At 47.1% G+C, this 25,685-nt stretch overlaps 1 protein-coding gene across 2 annotated transcripts in view; it reads left to right on the top strand.

Annotated features, from left to right (window-relative positions):
• Positions 1-692: 692 nt before the first annotated feature.
• Positions 693-25,685, top strand: part of LOC139370020 (alpha glucosidase 2) — a 39,291-nt gene continuing 14,298 nt past the window's right edge. The window contains exons 1-14 of one of the 2 annotated variants that reach the window (XR_011627091.1): positions 693-827; positions 1,461-1,544; positions 3,227-3,781; positions 4,162-4,307; positions 4,827-4,992; positions 7,798-7,900; positions 9,685-9,804; positions 9,892-10,010; positions 10,280-10,411; positions 11,211-11,321; positions 12,515-12,628; positions 12,932-13,016; positions 13,372-13,489; positions 23,889-24,022. Coding sequence is in view for 1 of the 2 variants with exons in the window: in XM_071109308.1 (XP_070965409.1) it covers positions 1,461-1,544; positions 3,227-3,781; positions 4,162-4,307; positions 4,827-4,992; positions 7,798-7,900; positions 9,685-9,804; positions 9,892-10,010; positions 10,280-10,411; positions 11,211-11,321; positions 12,515-12,628; positions 12,932-13,016; positions 13,372-13,489; positions 23,889-24,022 (1,987 nt within the window). In the remaining variant the exon portion in view is untranslated. The remainder of the gene's footprint in view (positions 828-1,460; positions 1,545-3,226; positions 3,782-4,161; positions 4,308-4,826; positions 4,993-7,797; positions 7,901-9,684; positions 9,805-9,891; positions 10,011-10,279; positions 10,412-11,210; positions 11,322-12,514; positions 12,629-12,931; positions 13,017-13,371; positions 13,490-23,888; positions 24,023-25,685) is intronic. The other variant, XM_071109308.1, reaches the window with a different exon arrangement.

The following is a 25,685-nucleotide window of genomic DNA, read 5'->3' as shown; positions in this document are numbered from 1 at the left end:
CCATCCTTTACCTCAGGGTTTCCCTAACTCGAGTTGAAACCCTGTTTGACCAGTCTTGGGGTTGGAATCAGCCGGTTGAATAAGTCATTACATCTGATAGGAAAACCAAATCACTTCAAAACATATTATTTGATACATTGACGTTCACACATTTAATGTGCTGCCACATACTGAACATTAGAATTATTCCCCAGTAATTGACTCGAACAGAGCTACAAGCAAGGCTGCCATGTTCTGCACGGTCAACGCACCTCAGCAGAGACGGAAGAGAATGCAAGACATCCCACTCCCTATTTTTTTTTCTGGTCCATATATGGTTAATGAACTTCGCAGACTAGCTCTAGCTGCTAATGCATTGGTGTCAAAGGGAGAGCCACCCTGTCGAGCAGAACGGAACTGAATATTTTTTGTTTCAATGGGAAACAGCCTGAGTGGGACATCATTTATCCACCATCTTTGACCTCACTGCCTGGGACTTGCCTGGGCACAAAGTGTAAAGAGTTGACTGGGTAGAACCTCCACAGATATAGTATCCAATTTTTTGTTTTATTTATTTATTTAATTAAGAGACACAGGGCTGTCAGATTTGATTTAGTTCTTCCGTTTCTCTGACCCCAGAACAGTAGGTGGCGGTAATGCACCGTTAACGGTGAATCCCGACCGCCGTTAAATCCACCGAAGAAGAACAGAAGCCTGAGAGATCAACAACTTGTTTATGGAAGGAGAGACGACGGCATGCTAGACACGTTTTCAAAAAACCTACATCGAGGGATCGTGTATTATTATTATTATTATTATTAGTGAAAAACCCGAGACAAACAGTCGAGGTAAGAAACGTTCGTGGTGTCTCTTTCTTTTATCTCGTATCCAAGGAAACGAACGTTAGATAGCTACTCAAACAAGCCTAATGTTGGCTACAGGGCTAACCAGCTACTGTTTACTGTCCTCACAAAGCCTCGTCCTTCACCATCATGTGTTATGTGGCAGAGGACGTTTAATCAATAACACATTTATCGTGGATACTTTGGTGAAACGGCACGCAAGCTAAGTTAGAGGGATACTAAACTAGCTAGTTGTTTAGGTAACCTTACTTTCACAGCCTAGTTGTTGTTTATTAAATCCCGGTAATACGGTATCGTGGAGTTGAGGTAAACTCAGCTAGTATCCCCAGCCGAGGTGGCCAGATAAATTCACCTTTGGCATTTACAGCACCGCTTGTGTTGGGCTATCTACGGGTCGAAAGTCTAGCAAGGCTATTCGGCAATGTCCAATTTATGAAGCTATGTATGCAATCTTATCTAACTATATGATACAGTCGAATCTACTAGCCAGTCGGCTTACTGGAGATGTGTGTGTACACAGGTCTTTACAGTATCTGTAAACCAAACACTGGGTTTGATATGCCGCTACCTGTGTCTGTAGTGTCCTCACCCGTCTACGTTGTCCTGGTCTCTGTGTAGATGGTGTCTTATAAGAGACTGAGCCCAGAGGATGTCCAGTTCACCAACGCAGTTGCTTCAGAGGAGGCTCCTGTACGGGAGGAGGTGAGAACTACCTGACGCTCTAGTGGGATTCTGTCATGTATAGTAATGTAGTCACATTTGACCCCAACCCTACAGAACCAGTCAAAAGTTTGGACACACCTACTCATTCAAGGGGATTTTCTTTATTTTTACTAATTGTCTACATTGTAGAATAATAGTGAAGACATCAAAACTATGAAATAACACACATGGAATCATGTAGTAACCAGAAAAGCGTTAAACAAATCAAAATATTGTTGATGTTGAGATGTCTGTTACTCTGTGAAGCATTTATTTGGGCTGCAATCTGAGGCTGGTAACTCTAATGAACTTATCCTCTGCAGCAGAGGTAACTCTGGGTCTTCCTTTCCTGTGGCGGTCCTCATGAGAGCCAGTTTCATCATAGCGCTTGATGGTTTTTGCAACTGCACTTGAAGAAACTTTCAAAGTTCTGAAAATGTTCCTTATTGGCTGACCTTCATGTCTTAAAGTAATTATGGACTGTTGTTTATCTTTGCTTATTTGAGCTGTTCTTGCCATAAAGTGGACTTGGTCTTTTACCAAATAGGGCGATCTTCTGTATACCACCCCTACCTTGTCACAACACAACTGATTGTCTCAAACGCATTAAGAAGGAAATCAATTCTACAAATGTACTTTTAACAAGGCACATCTGTTAATTGAAATGCATTCCAGGTGACTACCTCATGAAGCTGGTTGAGAGAATGCCAAGTGTGTGCAAAGCTGTCATCAAGGCAAAGGATGGCTACTTTGAAGAATCTCAAATATTTTGATTTGTTCAACACTTTTTGTTGTTGTTGTTGGTTACTACATGATTCCATACGTGTTATTTCATGGTGTTGATGTCTTCACTGTTATTCTACAATGTAGAAAATAGTCAAAAATTAAAGAAAACTCTTAAATGAGTAGTTGTCCAGACCTTTGACTGGTACTGTACATAGCACCTCAACTGCTTTACACCCCTGCATTTTTACAAAAGAGCAGAAACAGACTGGCACTCAGATGATTGACTAGTGTCCTGCCCAGGGGGTGTACTGTACATAGTACCTCAACTGCTTTACACCCCTGCATTTTTACAAAAGAGCAGAAACAGACTGGCACTCAGATGATTGACTACTGTCCTGCCCAGGGGGTGTACTGTACATAGCACCTCAACTGCTTTACACCCCTGCATTTTTACAAAAGAGCAGAAACAGACTGGCACTCAGATGATTGACTAGTGTCCTGCCCAGGGGGTGTACTGTACATAGTACCTCAACTGCTTTACACCCCTGCATTTTTACAAAAGAGCAGAAACAGACTGGCACTCAGATGATTGACTAGTGTCCTGCCCAGGTGGTGTACTGTACATAGTACCTCAACTGCTTTACACCCCTGCATTTTTACAAAAGAGCAGAAACAGACTGGCACTCAGATGATTGACTAGTGTCCTGCCCAGGGGGTGTACTGTACACCAAGCTGCAGAAACAGACTGGCAGATGATTGACTAGTGTCCTGTCCAGGGGGTGTACTGTACACCAAGCTGCAGAAACAAGCTCCTGCCCCTATGAGCCGTTCTGACTCGCACAAGCCAAGGCTAACGTTCTTACCCAGACTACACCAGTGTTTTGTACTGTCTTGTACTCTACTGTTTAGTATTGTGTCGTATTGCAGTCAAACTGTAACTGTAGTTGTGATTTCAGGGGAAGGACCCAGAGGAGACAGAGCGCCCCCTGCTGCCTCGGAGGCCCTCCTGTTCTGCCACCACGGCCCTCATCTCCCTGGGCTCCCTGCTGCTCCTGGTCTGTGGCCTCTGGCTTCTGGTGACAATCTTCTGGCTCCAAGCCCCCTCCAACAGCGTCCCCCACAGGGCCCCGCCGCCCAGGGGCTCCCCAGGGACGGGTGGGGGAGACGGGAGTAGAGCCCTACCAGAGCCCCAGGCTTGTGGAGTGGTCCCAGAGGCCTGGAGGTTTGACTGCTACCCAGAGAGAGGGGTGGTGGTGACCAGGGAGTTGTGTGAGGCAAGGAACTGTTGCTTCATCCCTGCCTCCTCCTTCCCCCCTGCCCCGGGGAGGAACGGTGTTCCCTGGTGTTTCTACCCTCCTGGGTTCCCCTCCTACTCCCTGGTGTCTGTTAACGCCACAGACTTGGGTCAGACAGGAACTCTGGTGAAGATGGTGAAGACCTACTACCCTAAAGACATTCTGACCTTACAGCTGGAGCTCCTCTATGAGACAGACCACAGGCTCCGAGTCAGGGTGAGGAGGCAGGGAGGACACACCAATACATACATACTGACGCACATTCATGTACTGTACACACACACACACACACACACCAATACATACATACTGACGCACATTCATGTACTGTACACACACACACACACACACACACACACACACCAATACATGCATTCATACATACTGACGCATGAATGTACTGTACACACACACACACACACACACACACACACACACACCAATACATGCATTCATACATACTGACGCATTAATGTACTGTATAGACAGACACACATTAATGCTCGCTCACACACACACACATGAATTCAGTCCCTGTGTCAGATCTCTGGGGTCTTTGGCCGTCATATCATTCATCTCTCTTTTGTTATGTTCAGATCACCGACCCGTCTGAGTCGCGGTTCGAGGTGCCAATCGCCGTGCCCAAGGCCACAGAGAAGGCCTCTAGTCCCGCCTACTCTGTGGAGCTGTCCAATGAGCCGTTTGGCATCATCGTTAAGAGAACTTCCACAGGAGCTGTGCTGTATGCATGAGTTATTCTCTCTCTCTCTCTGTAGTCTCTAATCTGTCTCTCTGTCTCCCTCTCTCTGTGTGGTTTCTACTCTCTGTCTCTCTACTGTCTCTCTCTCTCTCTCTCTCTCTCTCTCTGTAGTCTCTACTCTGTCTCTCTATCTCTGTAGTCTCTACTCTCTCTTGGTAGTCTCTACTCTCTCTTGGTAGTCTCTACTCTCTCTTGGTAGTCTCTACTCTCTCTTGGTAGTCTCTACTCTCTCTCGGTAGTCTCTACTCTCTCTTGGTAGTCTCTACTCTCTCTCGGTAGTCTCTACTCTCTCTCGGTAGTCTCTACTCTCTCTTGGTAGTCTCTACTCTCTGTCTCTCTGTCTCTCTCTCTCTCCGTCTCTCTCTCTCTCTCTCTCTCTCTCTCTCTGTAGTCTGGTTGGAGTAATCTGGGAATAGTAGCTGGGATAGTTTCTTTTGACTTAACATAATGTCTGTGCTTGTGTGTCTGTCTTCATGTTGTTTCTCTCTGCCCCCCCTCCAGCCTCAACACCACGGTAGCACCTCTGTTCTACTGTGACCAGTTCCTCCAGCTGTCCAGCAGTCTGTCCAGTCAGTACATCTATGGGCTGGGAGAACACCGCTCCTCCTTCCTACACGACATCCACTGGAACACCCTCACCATGTGGGCCAGAGACGTGGCGCCCACGGTAACGCCTCCCGTCTCCAGAACACATATTGACCGTCTCGGTCTCATCCCTTCTACCCGACCATGACTCTATTCTATATCCTGTGTCTGTAGGACCTCATCCCTTCTACCTGACCATGACTCTATTCTATATCCTGTGTCTGTAGGACCTCATCCCTTCTACCTGACCATGACTCTATTCTATATCCTGTGTCTGTAGGACCTCATCCCTTCTACCTGACCATGACTCTATTCTATATCCTGTGTCTGTAGGACCTCATCCCTTCTACCCGACCATGATTCTATTCTATATCCTGTGTCTGTAGGACCTCATCCCTTCTACCTGACCATGACTCTATTCTATATCCTGTGTCTGTAGGACCTCATCCCTTCTACCTGACCATGACTCTATTCTATATCCTGTGTCTGTAGGACCTCATCCCTTCTACCTGACCATGACTCTATTCTATATCCTGTGTCTGTAGGACCTCATCCCTTCTACCTGACCATGACTCTATTCTATATCCTGTGTCTGTAGGACCTCATCCCTTCTACCTGACCATGACTCTATTCTATATCCTGTGTCTGTAGGACCTCATCCCTTCTACCCGACCATGATTCTATTCTATATCCTGTGTCTGTAGGACCTCATCCCTTCTACCTGACCATGACTCTATTCTATATCCTGTGTCTGTAGGACCTCATCCCTTCTACCTGACCATGACTCTATTCTATATCCTGTGTCTGTAGGACCTCATCCCTTCTACCCGACCATGATTCTATTCTATATCCTGTGTCTGTAGGACCTCATCCCTTCTACCCGACCATGACTCTATTCTATATCCTGTGTCTGTAGGACCTCATCCCTTCTACCTGACCATGACTCTATTCTATATCCTGTGTCTGTAGGACCTCATCCCTTCTACCTGACCATGACTCTATTCTATATCCTGTGTCTGTAGGACCTCATCCCTTCTACCCGACCATGACTCTATTCTATATCTTGTGTCTGTAGGACCTCATCCCTTCTACCTGACCCCTCATCCCTTCTACCTGACCATGACTCTATTCTATATCCTGTGTCTGTAGGACCTCATCCCTTCTACCTGACCATGACTCTATTCCATATCCTGTGTCTGTAGGACCTCATCCCTTCTACCCGACCATGACTCTATTCTATATCCTGTGTCTGTAGGACCTCATCCCTTCTACCCGACCATGACTCTATTCTATGTCCTGTGTCTGTAGGACCTCATCCCTTCTACCTGACCATGACTCTATTCTATATCCTGTGTCTGTATGACCTCATCCCTTCTACCTGACCATGACTCTATTCTATATCCTGTGTCTGTAGGACCTCATCCCTTCTACCTGACCATGACTCTATTCTATATCCTGTGTCTGTAGGACCTCATCCCTTCTACCTGACCATGACTCTATTCTATATCCTGTGTCTGTAGGACCTCATCCCTTCTACCCGACCATGACTCTATTCTATATCCTGTGTCTGTAGGGCCTCATCCCTTCTACCTGACCCCTCATCCCTTCTACCTGACCGTGACTCTATTCTATATCCTGTGTCTGTAGGACCTCATCCCTTCTACCCGACCGTGACTCTATTCTATATCCTGTGTCTGTAGGACCTCATCCCTTCTACCTGACCATGACTCTATTCTATATCCTGTGTCTGTAGGGCCTCATCCCTTCTACCTGACCATGACTCTATTCTATATCCTGTGTCTGTAGGACCTCATCCCTTCTACCCGACCATGACTCTATTCTATATCCTGTGTCTGTAGGACCTCATCCCTTCTACCCGACCATGACTCTATTCTATATCCTGTGTCTGTAGGGCCTCATCCCTTCTACCTGACCCCTCATCCCTTCTACCTGACCGTGACTCTATTCTATATCCTGTGTCTGTAGGACCTCATCCCTTCTACCCGACCATGACTCTATTCTATATCCTGTGTCTGTAGGACCTCATCCCTTCTACCCGACCATGACTCTATTCTATATCCTGTGTCTGTAGGACCTCATCCCTTCTACCCGACCATGACTCTATTCTATATCCTGTGTCTGTAGGACCTCATCCCTTCTACCTGACCATGACTCTATTCTATATCCTGTGTCTGTAGGACCTCATCCCTTCTACCTGACCATGACTCTATTCTATATCCTGTGTCTGTAGGACCTCATCCCTTCTACCTGACCATGACTCTATTCTATATCCTGTGTCTGTAGGACCTCATCCCTTCTACCTGACCATGACTCTATTCTATATCCTGTGTCTGTAGGACCTCATCCCTTCTACCCGACCATGACTCTATTCTATATCCTGTGTCTGTAGGACCTCATCCCTTCTACCTGACCATGACTCTATTCTATATCCTGTGTCTGTAGGACCTCATCCCTTCTACCTGACCATGACTCTATTCTATATCCTGTGTCTGTAGGACCTCATCCCTTCTACCTGACCATGACTCTATTCTATATCCTGTGTCTGTAGGACCTCATCCCTTCTACCTGACCATGACTCTATTCTATATCCTGTGTCTGTAGGACCTCATCCCTTCTACCTGACCATGACTCTATTCTATATCCTGTGTCTGTAGGACCTCATCCCTTCTACCTGACCATGACTCTATTCTATATCCTGTGTCTGTAGGACCTCATCCCTTCTACCTGACCATGACTCTATTCTATATCCTGTGTCTGTAGGACCTCATCCCTTCTACCTGACCATGACTCTATTCTATATCCTGTGTCTGTAGGACCTCATCCCTTCTACCTGACCATGACTCTATTCTATATCCTGTGTCTGTAGGAGCTGACTAACCTGTACGGGGTTCATCCCTTCTACCTGGCGATGGATGAGGGAGGGACGGGGACAGCACATGGATTCTTCCTGCTCAACAGCAACGCGATGGGTCAGTGGCCACGTCCCATTTCTACCATTACTACCTTTACTCTAGCTCCTGTTTACTGGGACACGATGGGTCAGTGGCCTGTTCCATTACTACCATTACTCTAGCTCCTGTTTACTGGGACACGATGGGTCAGTGGCCTGTTCCATTACTACCATTACTCTAGCTCCTGTTTACTGGGACACGATGGGTCAGTGGCCTGTTCCATTACTACCATTACTCTAGCTCCTGTTTACTGGGACACGATGGGTCAGTGGCCTGTTCCATTACTACCATTACTCTAGCTCCTGTTTACTGGGACACGATGGGTCAGTAGCCTGTTCCATTACTACCATTACTTTAGCTCCTGTTTACTGGGACATGATGGGTCAGTAGCCTGTTCCATTACTACCTTTACTCTAGCTCCTGTTTACTGGGACACGATGGGTCAGTAGCCTGTTCCATTACTACCATTACTCTAGCTCCTGTTTACTGGGACACGATGGGTCAGTGGCCTGTTCCATTACTACCATTACTCTAGCTCCTGTTTACTGGGACATGATGGGTCAGTAGCCTGTTCCATTACTACCTTTACTCTAGCTACTGTTTACTGGGACACGATGGGTCAGTGGCCTGTTCCATTACTACCATTACTCTAGCTCCTGTTTACCTGGGACACGATGGGTCAGTGGCCTGTTCCATTACTACCTTTACTCTAGCTCCTGTTTACTGGGACATGATGGGTCAGGCGCCTGTTCCATTACTACCTTTACTCTAGCTCCTGTTTACTGGGACACGATGGGTCAGTGGCCTGTTCCATTACTACCTTTACTCTAGCTCCTGTTTACTGGGACACGATGGGTCAGTGGCCTGTTCCATTACTACCTTTACTCTAGCTCCTGTTTACTGGGACACGATGGGTCAGTGGCCTGTTCCATTACTACCTTTACTCTAGCTCCTGTTTACTGGGACATGATGGGTCAGTGGCCTGTTCCATTACTACCTTTACTCTAGCTCCTGTTTACTGGGACATGATGGGTCAGTAGCCTGTTCCATTACTACCTTTACTCTAGCTCCTGTTTACTGGGACATGATGGGTCAGTGGCCTGTTCCATTACTACCTTTACTCTAGCTCCTGTTTACTGGGACACGATTGGTCAGTGGCCTGTTCCATTACTACCTTTACTCTAGCTCCTGTTTACTGGGACACGATGGGTCAGTGGCCTGTTCCATTACTACCATTACTCTAGCTCCTGTTTACTGGGACATGATGGGTCAGTAGCCTGTTCCATTACTACCTTTACTCTAGCTCCTGTTTACTGGGACACGATGGGTCAGTGGCCTGTTCCATTACTACCATTACTCTAGCTCCTGTTTACCTGGGACATGATGGGTCAGTGGCCTGTTCCATTACTACCATTACTACCTTTACTCTAGCTCCTGTTTACTGGGACATGATGGGTCAGTGGCCTGTTCCATTACTACCATTACTACCTTTACTCTAGCTCCTGTTTACTGGGACATGATGGGTACTACCTTTACTCTAGCTCGATGGGTCAGTGGCCTGTTCCATTACTACCATTACTACCTTTACTCTAGCTCCTGTTTACTGGGACATGATGGGTCAGTAGCCTGTTCCATTACTACCATTACTCTAGCTCCTGTTTACTGGGACACGATGGTTCAGTAGCCTGTTCCATTTCAACCACCTTTTACGTTCAGTATGTTGAATCTCCGTTGATGTCTGAGTGATGCTGTGTCGTCTTTATGGCGTGTTTATGAATGCTCTGTGGATGTTGGTTCTGCAGACGTGGTCCTCCAGCCGGGCCCTGCCATCACCTGGCGTACCATCGGTGGGATCCTGGACTTCTACGTCTTTCTGGGTCCCGATCCGGCCTCTGTGATTGGACAGTATTTGGAGGTCGTAGGTCAGTCTACAGAAAGATAAGGACCTATTTCTTCCTCGTGTCCTTGGAAGTCGTCACTGTCTGATTCTCGACCGTCACCTCTCTCAGGTTACCCCACCATGCCGGTGTACTGGGCGCTAGGGTACCATCTCTGTCGCTGGGGTTACGGAAGTAGCAATGCCACCTGGGACGTCGTCAAGAACATGAGGAACTATGGAATACCTCAGGTACGTTCCGCTGACTCCCTCAGTGTGTGTGTATAGACTGACTCCCTCAGTGTGTGTTCACAGTTCTCTTCTGCATGGAACATGACAGGCAGTGGCAGTGGAATAACTGTTGTTATGTTAAAATCTTAAACCCTGTGTGAGTGTGTGTGTTCCAGGATGTGCAGTGGAATAACTGTGTGTGTATATATGTGTGTGTGTGTGTTCCAGGATGTGCTGTGAAATAACAGTGTGTGTATATATGTGTGTGTGTGTGTGTGTGTGTGTTCCAGGATGTGCAGTGGAATGATATAGACTACATGGACCGTTCTCTAGACTTCACCTTTGACCCCACGGCCTTCTCGACCCTGCCTGACATGGTGAAAGACCTGCACAGCCACGGACAGCGCTACGTCATGATGCTGGTACGTTACCCCTCTCCCCCTCTAGGGGTATTAACCCTCTCCTCCCCCTCTAGGGGTATTAACCCTCTCCTTCCCCCTCTAGGGGTATTAACCCTCCCCCCTCTAGGGGTAGGTATTAACCCTCCCCCCTCTAGGGGTATTAACCCTCCCCCCTCTAGGGGTATTAACCCTCTCCTCCCCCCTCTAGGGGTATTAACCCTCTCCTCCCCCCTCTAGGGGTATTAACCCTCTCCTCCCCCCTCTAGGGGTATTGACCCTCTCCTTCCCCCTCTAGGGGTATTAACCCTCTCCTCCCCCCTCTAGGGGTATTAACCCTCTCCTTCCCCCTCTAGGGGTATTAACCCTCTCCTCCCCCCTCTAGGGGTATTGACCCTCTCCTCCCCCCTCTAGGGGTATTAACCCTCTCCTTCCCCCTCTAGGGGTATTAACCCTCTCCTCCCCCCTCTAGGGGTATTAACCCTCTCCTCCCCCCTCTAGGGGTGTTAACCCCTCTCCTCCCCCTCTAGGGGTATTAACCCTCTCCTCCCCCCTCTAGGGGTATTAACCCTCTCCTCCCCCCTCTAGGGGTATTAACCCTCTCCTCCCCCCTCTAGGGGTATTAACCCTCTCCTCCCCCCTCTAGGGGTATTACCCCTCTCCTCCCCCCTCTAGGGTTATTAACCCCTCTCCTCCCCCCTCTAGGGTTATTAACCCCTCTCCTCCCCCCTCTAGGGGTATTAACCCCTCTCCTCCCCCCTCTAGGGGTATTAACCCTCTCCTCCCCACTCTAGGGGTATTAACCCCTCTCCTCCCTCTACAGGACCCGGGTATTAGCAGTGTCCAGCCAGAAGGAGGGTACTGGCCGTATGACGAAGGTCTGAGGAGAGGAGTCTTCATCAACCACACAGATGGAAGCACACTCATCGGGAAGGTAGGGAGAAACACACACAGATGGAAGCACACTCACCAGGAAGGTAGGGAGACACACACACAGATGGAAGCACACTCACCAGGAAGGTACCTCTAAAGGTTCCAATCCCAGGTTCTGTGGACGTTCTATCTGTTTGGTACTTACTTACTCCTAGAGGTTAGAGATGGACCAGCAGCTGGAGATCTCCTAGAGGTTAGAGATGGACCAGCAGCTGGAGATCTCCTAGAGGTTAGAGATGGACCAGCAGCTGGAGATCTCCTAGAGGTTAGAGAGAGATGCAGCTGGAGGTTAGAGAGAGATGGACCAGCAGCTGGAGATCTCCTAGAGGTTAGAGAGAGATGCAGCTGGAGGTTAGAGAGAGATGGACCAGCAGCTGGAGATCTCATAGAGGTTAGAGAGAGATGCAGCTGGAGGTCTTCTAGAGGTTAGAGAGAGATGGACCAGCAGCTGGAGATCTCCTAGAGGTTAGAGAGAGATGGACCAGCAGCTGGAGGTTAGAGAGAGATGGACCAGCAGCTGGAGATCTCCTAGAGGTTAGAGATAGACCAGCAGCTGGAGGTCTCCTAGAGGTTAGAGAGAGATGGACCAGCAGCTGGAGGTCTCCTAGAGATTAGAGAGAGATGGACCAGCAGCTGGAGATCTCCTAGAGATTAGAGAGAGATGGACCAGCAGCTGGAGGTTAGAGAGAGATGGACCAGCAGCTGGAGATCTCCTAGAGGTTAGAGATAGACCAGCAGCTGGAGGTCTCCTAGAGGTTAGAGAGAGATGGACCAGCAGCTGGAGATCTCCTAGAGGTTAGAGAGAGATGGACCAGCAGCTGGAGGAAGTGGGCTGATGGCTACATGCCGTATCCTGCCTGCCGTTGTGCCCTTGAGCAAGACCATTAACCTCTAAAATGGGTTACTGCGCCTCCCCTCTGCTCCAGCCTCTTTAACCTGTGTGTTTGTTTCTGTGGGATAAGCAGAAGGCACATTTCTGTTGATCAATGAAGTCAACTACCTCTCTTTTACCCTGCCCTCTCTCTCTCCTGTGTTGTTCACGTCCCTCCCTCTCTCCCTCTCTCTCTCCCTCCCCCTCTCTCCTCTCCTGTGTTGTTCACGTCCCTCCCTCTCTCCCTCCCCCTCTCTCCTCTCCTATGTTGTTCACCTCTCCCCATCCCCCTCTCCCTCTCTCCCCCATCCCCCCCCCCCCAGGTGTGGCCAGGTCTGACAGCGTTTCCTGATTTCTCTGATGATGTGACCCATGAGTGGTGGTACGACAATCTCAAGAGGTTCCACGACAAAGTTCCCTTCGACGGACTCTGGATCGTACGTAAGAGTGTGTGTGTGTGTGTGCTGACATCTAACCTTGTGTGTGTGTGTGCTGACATCTAACCTTGTGTGTGTGTGTGTGCTGACATCTAACCGTGTGTGTGTGTGTGTGCTGACATCTAACCGTGTGTGTGTGTGCTGACATCTAACCGTGTGTGTGTGTGTGTGTGCTGTCATCTAACCGTGTGTGTGTGTGTGTGTGATGTCATCTAACCTTGTGTGTGTGTGTTTTCCTGTTTCGGTCTGGAGTCAGATATTGTGAATGGCTTTGCCCTCTGACCCCTCTCACTTCCTGCCTAGGACATGAACGAGCCATCTAGCTTCGTGGACGGGTCAACCGTTGGCTGTCCTGACACTGAGCTGGAGAACCCTCCGTACACACCTGGTGAGACACACACACACACCTCTCTCATCTTGCTCTCTTTCTCTGCCCTCTCTCCTCTCATTCTCTCACCTCTCTCTCACTTCTCTCTCTCACTTCTCTCTCTCTCACTTCTCTCTCTCACCTCTTGTTCTCTCACCTCTCTCTCATTTCTCTCTCACTTCTCTCTCTCACCTCTCTCTCACCTTTCTCATTTCTCTCTCACTTCTCTCACTCACCTCTCTCTCACTTCTCCCTCTCACCTCTCTCTCACCTCTCTCTCTCTCACCTCTCTCTCTCTCACTCTCTCTCTCACCTCTCTCTCTCTCACCTCTCTCTCTCTCACCTCTCTCTCTCTCTCTCCTCTCTCTCCCTCTAGGTATATTAGGAGGGTTGTTGAGGGCTAAGACCCTGTGTGCCTCTGCTGTCCAGAAGACCTCGTCTCACTACAACATGCACAGCCTGTATGGACTTCTAGAAGCTAAGGCCTCGGCACGGTCAGTACGACACATGTACACACTCTGTTACACCACCTAACTAGGATACAGTCAGACGTGACCAAAACACCACCTAACTAGGATACAGTCAGACGTGACCAATACACCACCTAACTAGGATACAGTCAGACGTGACCAAAACACCACCTAACTAGGATCAGACGTGACCAATACACCACCTAACTAGGATACAGTCAGACGTGACCAACACACCACCTAACTAGGATACAGTCAGACGTGACCAACACACCACCTAACTAGGATACAGTCAGACGTGACCAATACACCACCTAACTAGGATACAGTCAGACGTGACCAATACACCACCTAACTAGGATACAGTCAGACGTGACCAACACACCACCTAACTAGGATACAGTCAGACGTGACCAATACACCACCTAACTAGGATACAGTCAGACGTGACCAATACACCACCTAACTAGGATACAGTCAGACACAACTAGGATACAGTCAGACGTGACCAATACACCACCTAACTAGGATACAGTCAGACGTGACCAATACACCACCTAACTAGGATACAGTCAGACGTGACCAATACACCACCTAACTAGGATACAGTCAGACCTGACCAATACACCACCTAACTAGGATACAGTCAGACCTGACCAATACACCACCTAACTAGGATACAGTCAGACGTGACCAGCACCACCTAACTAGGATACAGTCAGACGTGACCAACACACCACCTAACTAGGATACAGTCAGACGTGACCAACACACCACCTAACTAGGATACAGTCAGACGTGACATACACACCACCTAAATAGGATACAGTCAGACGTGACCAATACACCACCTAACTAGGATACAGTCAGACATGACCAATACACTATAGCCACCACCTAACTAGGATACAGTCAGATGTGACCAACACACTATAGCCACCACCTAACTAGGATACAGTCAGATGTGACCAACACACTATAGCCACCACCTAACTACGATACAGTCAGATGTGACCAACACACTATAGCCACCACCTAACTAGGATACAGTCAGATGTGACCAATACACCACCTAACTAGGATACAGTCAGACGTGACCAATACACCACCTAACTAGGATACAGTCAGACGTGACCAATACACCACCTAACTAGGATACAGTCAGACGTGACCAACACACCACCTAACTAGGATAGTCAGACGTGACCAATACACCACCTAACTAGGATACAGTCAGACGTGACCAATACACCACCTAACTAGGATACAGTCAGACACAACTAGGATACAGTCAGACGTGACCAATACACCACCTAACTAGGATACAGTCAGACGTGACCAACACACTATAGCCACCACCTAACTAGGATACAGTCAGATGTGACCAACACACTGTAGCCACCACCTAACTACGATACAGTCAGATGTGACCAACACACTATAGCCACCACCTAACTAGGATACAGTCAGACGTGACCAACACACTATAGCCACCACCTAACTAGGATACAGTCAGATGTGACCAACAAACCACCTAACTAGGATACAGTCAGATGTGACCAATACACCACCTAACTAGGATACAGTCAGAAGTGACCAATACACCACCTAACTAGGATACAGTCAGATGTGACCAACACACCACCTAACTAGGATACAGTCAGACGTGACCAATACACCACCTAACTAGGATACATTCAGACGTGACCAACACAACACCTAACTAGGATACAGTCAGACGTGACCAATACACTATAGCCACCACCTAACTAGGATACAGTCAGACGTGACCAACACACCACCTAACTAGGATACAGTCAGACGTGACATACATACCACCTAAATAGGATACAGTCAGACGTGACCAATACACCACCTAACTAGGATACAGTCAGACGTGACCAATACACTATAGCCACCACCTAACTAGGATACAGTCAGATGTGACCAACACACTATAGCCACCACCTAACTAGGATACAGTCAGATGTGACCAACACACTATAGCCACCACCTAACTAGGATACAGTCAGACGTGACCAACACACTATAGCCACCACCTAACTAGGATACAGTCAGATGTGACCAACACACTATAGCCACCACCTAACTAGGATACAGTCAGATGTGACCAACACACCACCTAACTAGGATACAGTCAGACGTGACCAATACACCACCTAACTAGGATACAGTCAGACGTGACCAATACACCACCTAACTAGGATACAGTCAGACGTGACCAATACACCACCTAACTACGATACAGTCAGACAGACGTGACCAATACACCACCTAACTAGGATACAGTCAGACGTGACCAATACACCACCTAACTAGGATACAGTCAGACACAACTAGGATACAGTAAGACGTGACCAATACACCACCTAACTAGGATACAGTCAGACGTGACCAACACACTATAGCCACCACCTAACTAGGATACAGTCAGATGTGACCAACACACTGTAGCCACCACCTAACTACGATACAGTCAGATGTGACCAACACACTATATCCACCACCTAACTAGGATACAGTCAGACGTGACCAACACACTATAGCCACCACCTAACTAGGATACAGTCAGATGTGACCAACACACCACCTAACTAGGATACAGTCAGATGTGACCAATACACCACCTAACTAGGATACAGTCAGACGTGACCAATACACCACCTAACTTGGATACAGTCAGACACAACTAGGATATAGTCAGACGTGACCAATACACCACCTAACTAGGATACAGTCAGACGTGACCAACACCATCTAACTAGGATACAGTCAGACGTAACCAACACACCACCTAACTAGGATACAGTCAGACGTGACCAATACACCACCTAACTAGGATACAGTCAGACGTGACCAATACACCACCTAACTAGGATACAGTCAGACGTGACCAATACACCACCTAACTAGGATACAGTCAGACACACCTAGGATACAGTCAGACGTGACCAATACACCACCTAACTAGGATACAGTCAGACGTGACCAATACACCACCTAACTAGGATACAGTCAGACGTGACCAATACACCACCTAACTAGGATACAGTCAGACGTGACCAATACACCACCTAACTAGGATACAGTCAGACGTGACCAATACACCACCTAACTAGGATACAGTCAGACGTGACCAATACACCACCTAACTAGGATACAGTCAGACGTGACCAATACACCACCTAAGTAGGATACAGTCAGACGTGACCAGCACCACCTAACTACGATACAGTCAGACGTGACCAATACACCACCTAACTAGGATACAGTCAGACAGACGTGACCAATACACCACCTAACTAGGATACAGTCAGACACAACTAGGATACAGTCAGACGTGACCAACACCACCTAACTAGGATACAGTCAGACGTGACCAATACACCACCTAACTAGGATACAGTCAGACGTGACCAATACACCACCTAGCTAAGATACAGTCAGACGTGACCAATACACTACCTAACTAGGATACAGTCAGATGTGACCAACACACTATAGCCACCACCTAACTAGGATACAGTCAGACGTGACCAACACACCACCTAACTAGGATACAGTCAGACACAACTAGGATACAGTCAGACGTGACCAATACACCACCTAACTAGGATACAGTCAGACGTGACCAACACCACCTAACTAGGATACAGTCAGACGTGACCAATACACCACCTAACTAGGATACAGTCAGACCTGACCAATACACCACCTAACTAGGATACAGTCAGACGTGACCAATACACCACCTAACTAGGATACAGTCAGATGTGACCAACACACTATAGCCACCACCTAACTAGGATACAGTCAGATGTGACCAACACACTATAGCCACCACCTAACTAGGATACAGTCAGATGTGACCAACACACTATAGCCACCACCTAACTAGGATACAGTCAGATGTGACCAACACACTATAGCCACCACCTAACTAGGATACAGTCAGATGTGACCAACACACCACCTAACTTGGATACAGTCAGATGTGACCAATACACCACCTAACTAGGATACAGTCAGACGTGACCAACACCACCTAACTAGGATACAGTCAGACGTGACCAACACCACCTAACTAGGATACAGTCAGACACAACTAGGATACAGTCAGACGTGACCAATACACCACCTAACTAGGATACAGTCAGACGTGACCAACACACCACCTAACTAGGATACAGTCAGACGTGACCAATACACCACCTAACTAGGATACAGTCAGACGTGACCAATACACCACCTAACTAGGATACAGTCAGACGTGACCAATACATCACCTAACTAGGATACAGTCAGACGTGACCAATACACCACCTAACTAGGATACAGTCAGACGTGACCAATACACCACCTAACTAGGATACAGTCAGACGTGACCAATACACCACCTAACTAGGATACATTCAGACGTGACCAACACACCACCTAACTAGGATACATTCAGACGTGACCAACACACCACGTAACTAGGATACAGTCAGACGTGACCAACACACCACCTAACTAGGATACAGTCAGACGTGACCAACACACCACCTAACTAGGATACAGTCAGACACAACTAGGATACAGTCAGACGTGACCAATACACCACCTAACTAGGATACAGTCAGACGTGACCAATACACCACCTAACTAGGATAGTCAGACACAACTAGGATACAGTCAGACGTGACCAATACACCACCTAACTAGGATACAGTCAGACGTGACCAATACACCACCTAACTAGGATACAGTCAGACACAACTAGGATACAGTCAGACGTGACCAGCACCACCTAACTAGGATACAGTCAGACGTGACCAATACACCACCTAACTAGGATACAGTCAGACGTGACCAATACACCACCTAACTAGGATACAGTCAGACGTGACCAATACACCACCTAACTAGGATACAGTCAGACGTGACCAACACCACCTAACTAGGATACAGTCAGACGTGACCAACACCACCTAACTAGGATACAGTCAGACGTGACCAATACAACACCTAACTAGGATACAGTCAGACGTGACCAATACACCACCTAACTAGGATACAGTCAGACGTGACCAAAACACCACCTAACTAGGATACAGTCAGACGTGACCAATACACCACCTAACTAGGATACAGTCAGACGTGACCAATACACCACCTAACTAGGATACAGTCAGACGTGACCAAAACACCACCTAACTAGGATACAGTCAGACGTGACCAATACACCACCTAACTAGGATACAGTCAGACGTGACCAATACACCACCTAACTAGGATACAGTCAGACGTGACCAACACACCACCTAACTAGGATACAGTCAGACGTGACCAATACACCACCTAACTAGGATACAGTCAGACGTGACCAACACACCACCTAACTAGGATAGTCAGACGTGAACAATACACCACCTAACTAGGATACAGTCAGACGTGACCAATACACCACCTAACTAGGATACAGTCAGACGTGACCAATACACCACCTAACTAGTATAGTCAGACGTGACCAATACACCACCTAACTAGGATACAGTCAGACGTGACCAATACACCACCTAACTAGGATACAGTCAGACGTGACCAATACACCACCTAACTAGGATACAGTCAGACGTGACCAATACACCACCTAACTAGGATACAGTCAGACGTGACCAATACACCACCTAACTAGGATAGTCAGACGTGACCAATACACCACCTAACTAGGATACAGTCAGACGTGACCAATACACCACCTAACTAGGATACAGTCAGACGTGACCAATACACCACCTAACTAGGATACAGTCAGACGTGACCAATACACCACCTAACTAGGATACAGTCAGACGTGACCAATACACCACCTAACTAGGATACAGTCAGACGTGACCAACACACCACCTAACTAGGATACAGTCAGACGTGACCAATACACCACCTAACTAGGATACAGTCAGACGTGACCAATACACCACCTAACTAGGATACAGTCAGACGTGACCAATACACCACCTAACTAGGATACAGTCAGACGTGACCAATACACCACCTAACTAGGATACAGTCAGACGTGACCAACACACCACCTAACTAGGATACAGTCAGACGTGACCAATACACCACCTAACTAGGATACAGTCAGACGTGACCAATACACCACCTAACTAGGATACAGTCAGACGTGACCAACAACTAGGATACTCGGTTTTTCGGATGACTGCCTTGCCTGGTTCACCAATTACTTTGCAGACAGAGTTCAGTGTGTCAAATCGGAGGGCATGCTGTCCGGTCCTCTGGCAGTCTCTATGGGGGTGCCACAGGGTTCAATTCTCGGGCCGACTCTTTTCTCTGTATATATCAATGATGTTTCTCATGCTGCGGGCGATTCCCTGATCCACCTCTACGCAGACGACACCATTCTATATACTTCCGGCCCGTCCTTGGACACTGTGCTATCTAACCTCCAAACGAGCTTCAATGCCATACAGCACTCCTTCCGTGGCCTCCAACTGCTCTTAAACGCTAGTAAAACCAAATGCATGCTTTTCAACCGTTCGCTGCCTGCACCCGCACGCCTGACCAGCATCACCACCCTGGATGGTTCCGACCTTGAATATGTGGACATCTATAAGTACCTAGGTGTCTGGCTAGACTCTAAACTCTCCTTCCAGACCCATATCAAACATCTCCAATCGAAAATCAAATCAAGAGTCGGCTTTCTATTCCGCAACAAAGCCTCCTTCACTCACGCCGCCAAACTTACCCTAGTAAAACTGACTATCCTACCGATCCTCGACTTCGGCGACGTCATCTACAAAATTGCTTCCAACACTCTACTCAGCAAACTGGATGCAGTTTATCACAGTGCCATCCGTTTTGTCACTAAAGCACCTTATACCACCCACCACTGCGACTTGTATGCTCTAGTCGGCTGGCCCTCGCTACATATTCGTCGCCAGACCCACTGGCTCCAGGTCATCTACAAGTCCATGCTAGGTAAAGCTCCGCCTTATCTCAGTTCACTGGTTACGATGGCAACACCCATCCGTAGCACGCGCTCCAGCAGGTGTATCTCACTGATCATCCCTAAAGCCAACACCTCATTTGGCCGCCTTTCGTTCCAGTTCTCTGCTGCCTGTGACTGGAACGAATTGCAAAAATCGCTGAAGTTGGAGACTTTTATCTCCCTCACCAACTTCAAACATCTGCTATCTGAGCAGCTAACCGATCGCTGCAGCTGTACATAGTCTATTGGTAAATAGCCCACCCATTTTCACCTACCTCATCCCCATACTGTTTTTATTTATTTATTTTTATTTTTCTGCTCTTTTGCACACCAATACACCTGTACATAACCATCTGATCATTTATCACTCCAGTGTTAATCTGCATAATTGTAATTATTTGCCTACCTTCTCATGCCTTTTGCACACAATGTATATATAGACTCCCCTTTTTTCTACTGTGTTATTGACTTGTTAATTGTTTACTCCATGTGTAACTCTGTGTTGTCTGTTCACACTGCTATGCCTTATCTTGGCCAGGTCGCAGTTGTAAATGAGAACTTGTTCTCAACTGGCCTACCTGGTTAAATAAAGGTGTTCTCAACTAGCCTACCTGGTTAAATAAAGGTGTTCTCAACTAGCCTACCTGGTTAAATAAAGGTGTTCTCAACTGGCCTACCTGGTTAAATAAAGGTGTTCTCAACTGGCCTACCTGGTTAAATAAAGGTGAAATAAAAAAAATAATAAAAAAATGTGACCAAAACACCACCTAACTAGGATACAGTCAGACGTGACCAATACACCACCTAACTAGGATACAGTCAGACGTGACCAATACACCACCTAACTAGGATACAGTCAGACGTGACCAATACACCACCTAACTAGGATACAGTCAGACGTGACCAATACACCACCTAACTAGGATACAGTCAGACGTGACCAATACACCACCTAACTAGGATACAGTCAGACGTGACCAACACACCACCTAACTAGGATACAGTCAGACGTGACCAATACACCACCTAACTAGGATACAGTCAGACCTGACCAATACACCACCTAACTAGGATACAGTCAGACGTGACCAATACACCACCTAACTAGGATACAGTCAGACGTGACCAATACACCACCTAACTAGGATACAGTCAGACGTGACCAATACACCACCTAACTAGGATACAGTCAGACGTGACCAACACACCACCTAACTAGGATACAGTCAGATGTGACCAACACACCACCTAACTAGGATACAGTCAGACGTGACCAATACACCACCTAACTAGGATACAGTCAGACATGACCAATACACCACCTAACTAGGATCAGACGTGACCAATACACCACCTAACTAGGATCAGACGTGACCAATACACCACCTAACTAGGATCAGACGTGACCAATACACCACCTAACTAGGATCAGACGTGACCAATACACCACCTAACTAGGATACAGTCAGACGTGACCAATACACCACCTAACTAGGATACAGTCAGACGTGACCAAAACACCACCTAACTAGGATCAGACGTGACCAATACACCACCTAACTAGGATACAGTCAGACGTGACCAACACACCACCTAACTAGGATACAGTCAGACGTGACCAATACACCACCTAACTAGGATACAGTCAGACCTGACCAATACACCACCTAACTAGGATACAGTCAGACGTGACCAATACACCACCTAACTAGGATACAGTCAGACGTGACCAATACACCACCTAACTAGGATACAGTCAGACCTGACCAATACACCACCTAACTAGGATACAGTCAGACGTGACCAATACACCACCTAACTAGGATACAGTCAGACGTGACCAATACACCACCTAACTAGGATACAGTCAGACGTGACCAATACACCACCTAACTAGGATACAGTCAGACGTGACCAACACACCACCTAACTAGGATACAGTCAGACGTGACCAATACACCACCTAACTAGGATACAGTCAGACGTGACCAACACACCACCTAACTAGGATACAGTCAGACGTGACCAATACACCACCTAACTAGGATACAGTCAGACGTGACCAATACACCACCTAACTAGGATACAGTCAGACGTGACCAATACACCACCTAACTAGGATACAGTCAGACGTGACCAATACACCACCTAACTAGGATACAGTCAGACGTGACCAACACACCACCTAACTAGGATACAGTCAGACGTGACCAATACACCACCTAACTAGGATACAGTCAGACGTGACCAATACACCACCTAACTAGGATACAGTCAGACGTGACCAATACACCACCTAACTAGGATAGTCAGACGTGACCAATACACCACCTAACTAGGATAGTCAGACGTGACCAATACACCACCTAACTAGGATACAGTCAGACGTGACCAATACACCACCTAACTAGGATAGTCAGACGTGACCAATACACCACCTAACTAGGATAGTCAGACGTGACCAATACACCACCTAACTAGGATACAGTCAGACGTGACCAACACACCACCTAACTAGGATAGTCAGACGTGACCAATACACCACCTAACTAGGATACAGTCAGACGTGACCAACACACCACCTAACTAGGATAGTCAGACGTGACCAATACACCACCTAACTAGGATACAGTCAGACGTGACCAACACACCACCTAACTAGGATAGTCAGACGTGACCAATACACCACCTAACTAGGATAGTCAGACGTGACCAATACACCACCTAACTAGGATACAGTCAGACGTGACCAAAACACCACCTAACTAGGATAGTCAGACGTGACCAAAACACCACCTAACTAGGATACAGTCAGACGTGACCAAAACACCACCTAACTAGGATACAGTCAGACATGACCAATACACCACCTAACTAGGATACAGTCAGACGTGACCAATACACCACCTAACTAGGATACAGTCAGACGTGACCAATACACCACCTAACTAGGATACAGTCAGACGTGACCAATACACCACCTAACTAGGATACAGTCAGACGTGACCAATACACCACCTAACTAGGATACAGTCAGACGTGACCAAAACACCACCTAACTAGGATACAGTCAGACGTGACCAATACACCACCTAACTAGGATACAGTCAGACGTGACCAATACACCACCTAACTAGGATACAGTCAGACGTGACCAATACACCACCTAACTAGGATACAGTCAGACGTGACCAATACACCACCTAACTAGGATACAGTCAGACGTGACCAATACACCACCTAACTAGGATACAGTCAGACGTGACCAATACACCACCTAACTAGGATACATTTGAGTTTTCTTTGATGGCCCAATACATATGTTTTCTCTTCTCCTACCTCCCTCCCCTCACCTCCCTCCCCTCACCTCCCACCTATCCCACCTCTCCCTCTCTCCCTCCTCCCCAGTGCCCTGAAGCGTATGTTAGGGAAGAGAGCGTTTGTGATTTCTCGCTCCACCTTCCCCAGTCAAGGCCAATACTCTGGACACTGGCTAGGAGACAACAGGAGTCACTGGAAGGACATGTACACCTCGATAGCAGGTAGACACACACACTCACACACTCACACACACTCACACACACACACACACACACACACTAGGGCTGGGCGATATGTCCAAAATATCCTATCAGGATTTGTGTTGTTATGGACGGTTTTACAGTATTTGATGTTTCTGCTTGGTAAAAGTTGTAAATATGTTTTCTGAGTAGTGCAGAGGACCATTCTCCATTCTTCAACCAGGTGGCCAGTTGAGAACAAGTTCTCATTTACAACTGCGACCTGGCCAAGATAAAGCATAGCAGTGTGACAAAAACAACAACAGACTTACACATGGAGTAAACAAACGCACAGTCAATAACACAAAAGAAAATAAACATATTTTTTTGTATTAAAAAAAATCTATGTACAGATAGCAGGGAGATGAGGCATGGTCACATGGAACTAGGACATTCTGATGGTGTTCTACTCAACCAAACTAGGACATTCTGATGGTGTTCTACTCAACCAAACTAGGACATTCTGATGGTGTTCTACTCAACCAAACCAGGACATTCTGATGGTGTTCTACTCAACCAAACTAGGACATTCTGATGGTGTTCTACTCAACCAAACTAGGACATTCTGATGGTGTTCTACTCAACCAAACCAGGACATTCTGATGGTGTTCTACTCAACCAAACCAGGACATTCTGATGGTGTTCTACTCAACCAAACCAGGACATTCTGATGGTGTTCTACTCAACCAAACTAGGACATTCTGATGGTGTTCTACTCAACCAACCAAACCAGCACATTCTGATGGTGTTCTACTCAACCAAACTAGGACATTCTGATGGTGTTCTACTCAACCAACCAAACCAGCACATTCTGATGGTGTTCTATTCAACCAACCAAACCAGCACATTCTGATGGTGTTCTACTCAACCAAACCAGGACATTCTGATGGTGTTCTACTCAACCAAACTAGGACATTCTGATGGTTTACTACTCAACCAAACTAGGACATTCTGATGGTGTTCTACTCAACCAAACTAGGACATTCTGATGGTGTTCTACTCAACCAACCAAACCAGGACATTCTGATGGTGTTCTACTCAACCAAACCAGGACATTCTGATGGTGTTCTACTCAACCAACCAAACCAGGACATTCTGATGGTGTTCTACTCAACCAAACCAGGACATTCTGATGGTTTACTACTCAACCAAACCAGGACATTCTGATGGTTTACTACTCAACCAAACCAGGACATTCTGATGGTGTTCTACTCAACCAAACCAGGACATTCTGATGGTGTTCTACTCAACCAAACTAGGACATTCTGATGGTTTACTACTCAAACAAACCAGGACATTCTGATGGTGTTCTACTCAACCAAACCAGGACATTCTGATGGTGTTCTACTCAACCAAACCAGGACATTCTGATGGTGTTCTACTCAACCAAACCAGGACATTCTGATGGTGTTCTACTCAACCAAACCAGGACATTCTGATGGTTTACTACTCAACCAAACCAGGACATTCTGATGGTGTTCTACTCAACCAAACCAGGACATTCTGGTGGTTTTCTACTCAACCAAACCAGGACATTCTGATGGTTTTCTACTCAACCAAACCAGGACGTTCTGATGGTGTTCTACTCAACCAAACTAGGACATTCTGATGGTGTTCTACTCAACCAACCAAACCAGGACATTCT

This window comes from Oncorhynchus clarkii, chromosome 17 (assembly GCF_045791955.1).
Source record: "Oncorhynchus clarkii lewisi isolate Uvic-CL-2024 chromosome 17, UVic_Ocla_1.0, whole genome shotgun sequence".
NCBI classification, from domain to species: domain Eukaryota; kingdom Metazoa; phylum Chordata; class Actinopteri; order Salmoniformes; family Salmonidae; genus Oncorhynchus; species Oncorhynchus clarkii.
The sequence above is the reverse complement of the archived record's forward strand: the minus strand, read 5'-3'. Positions and strand labels throughout refer to the sequence as shown.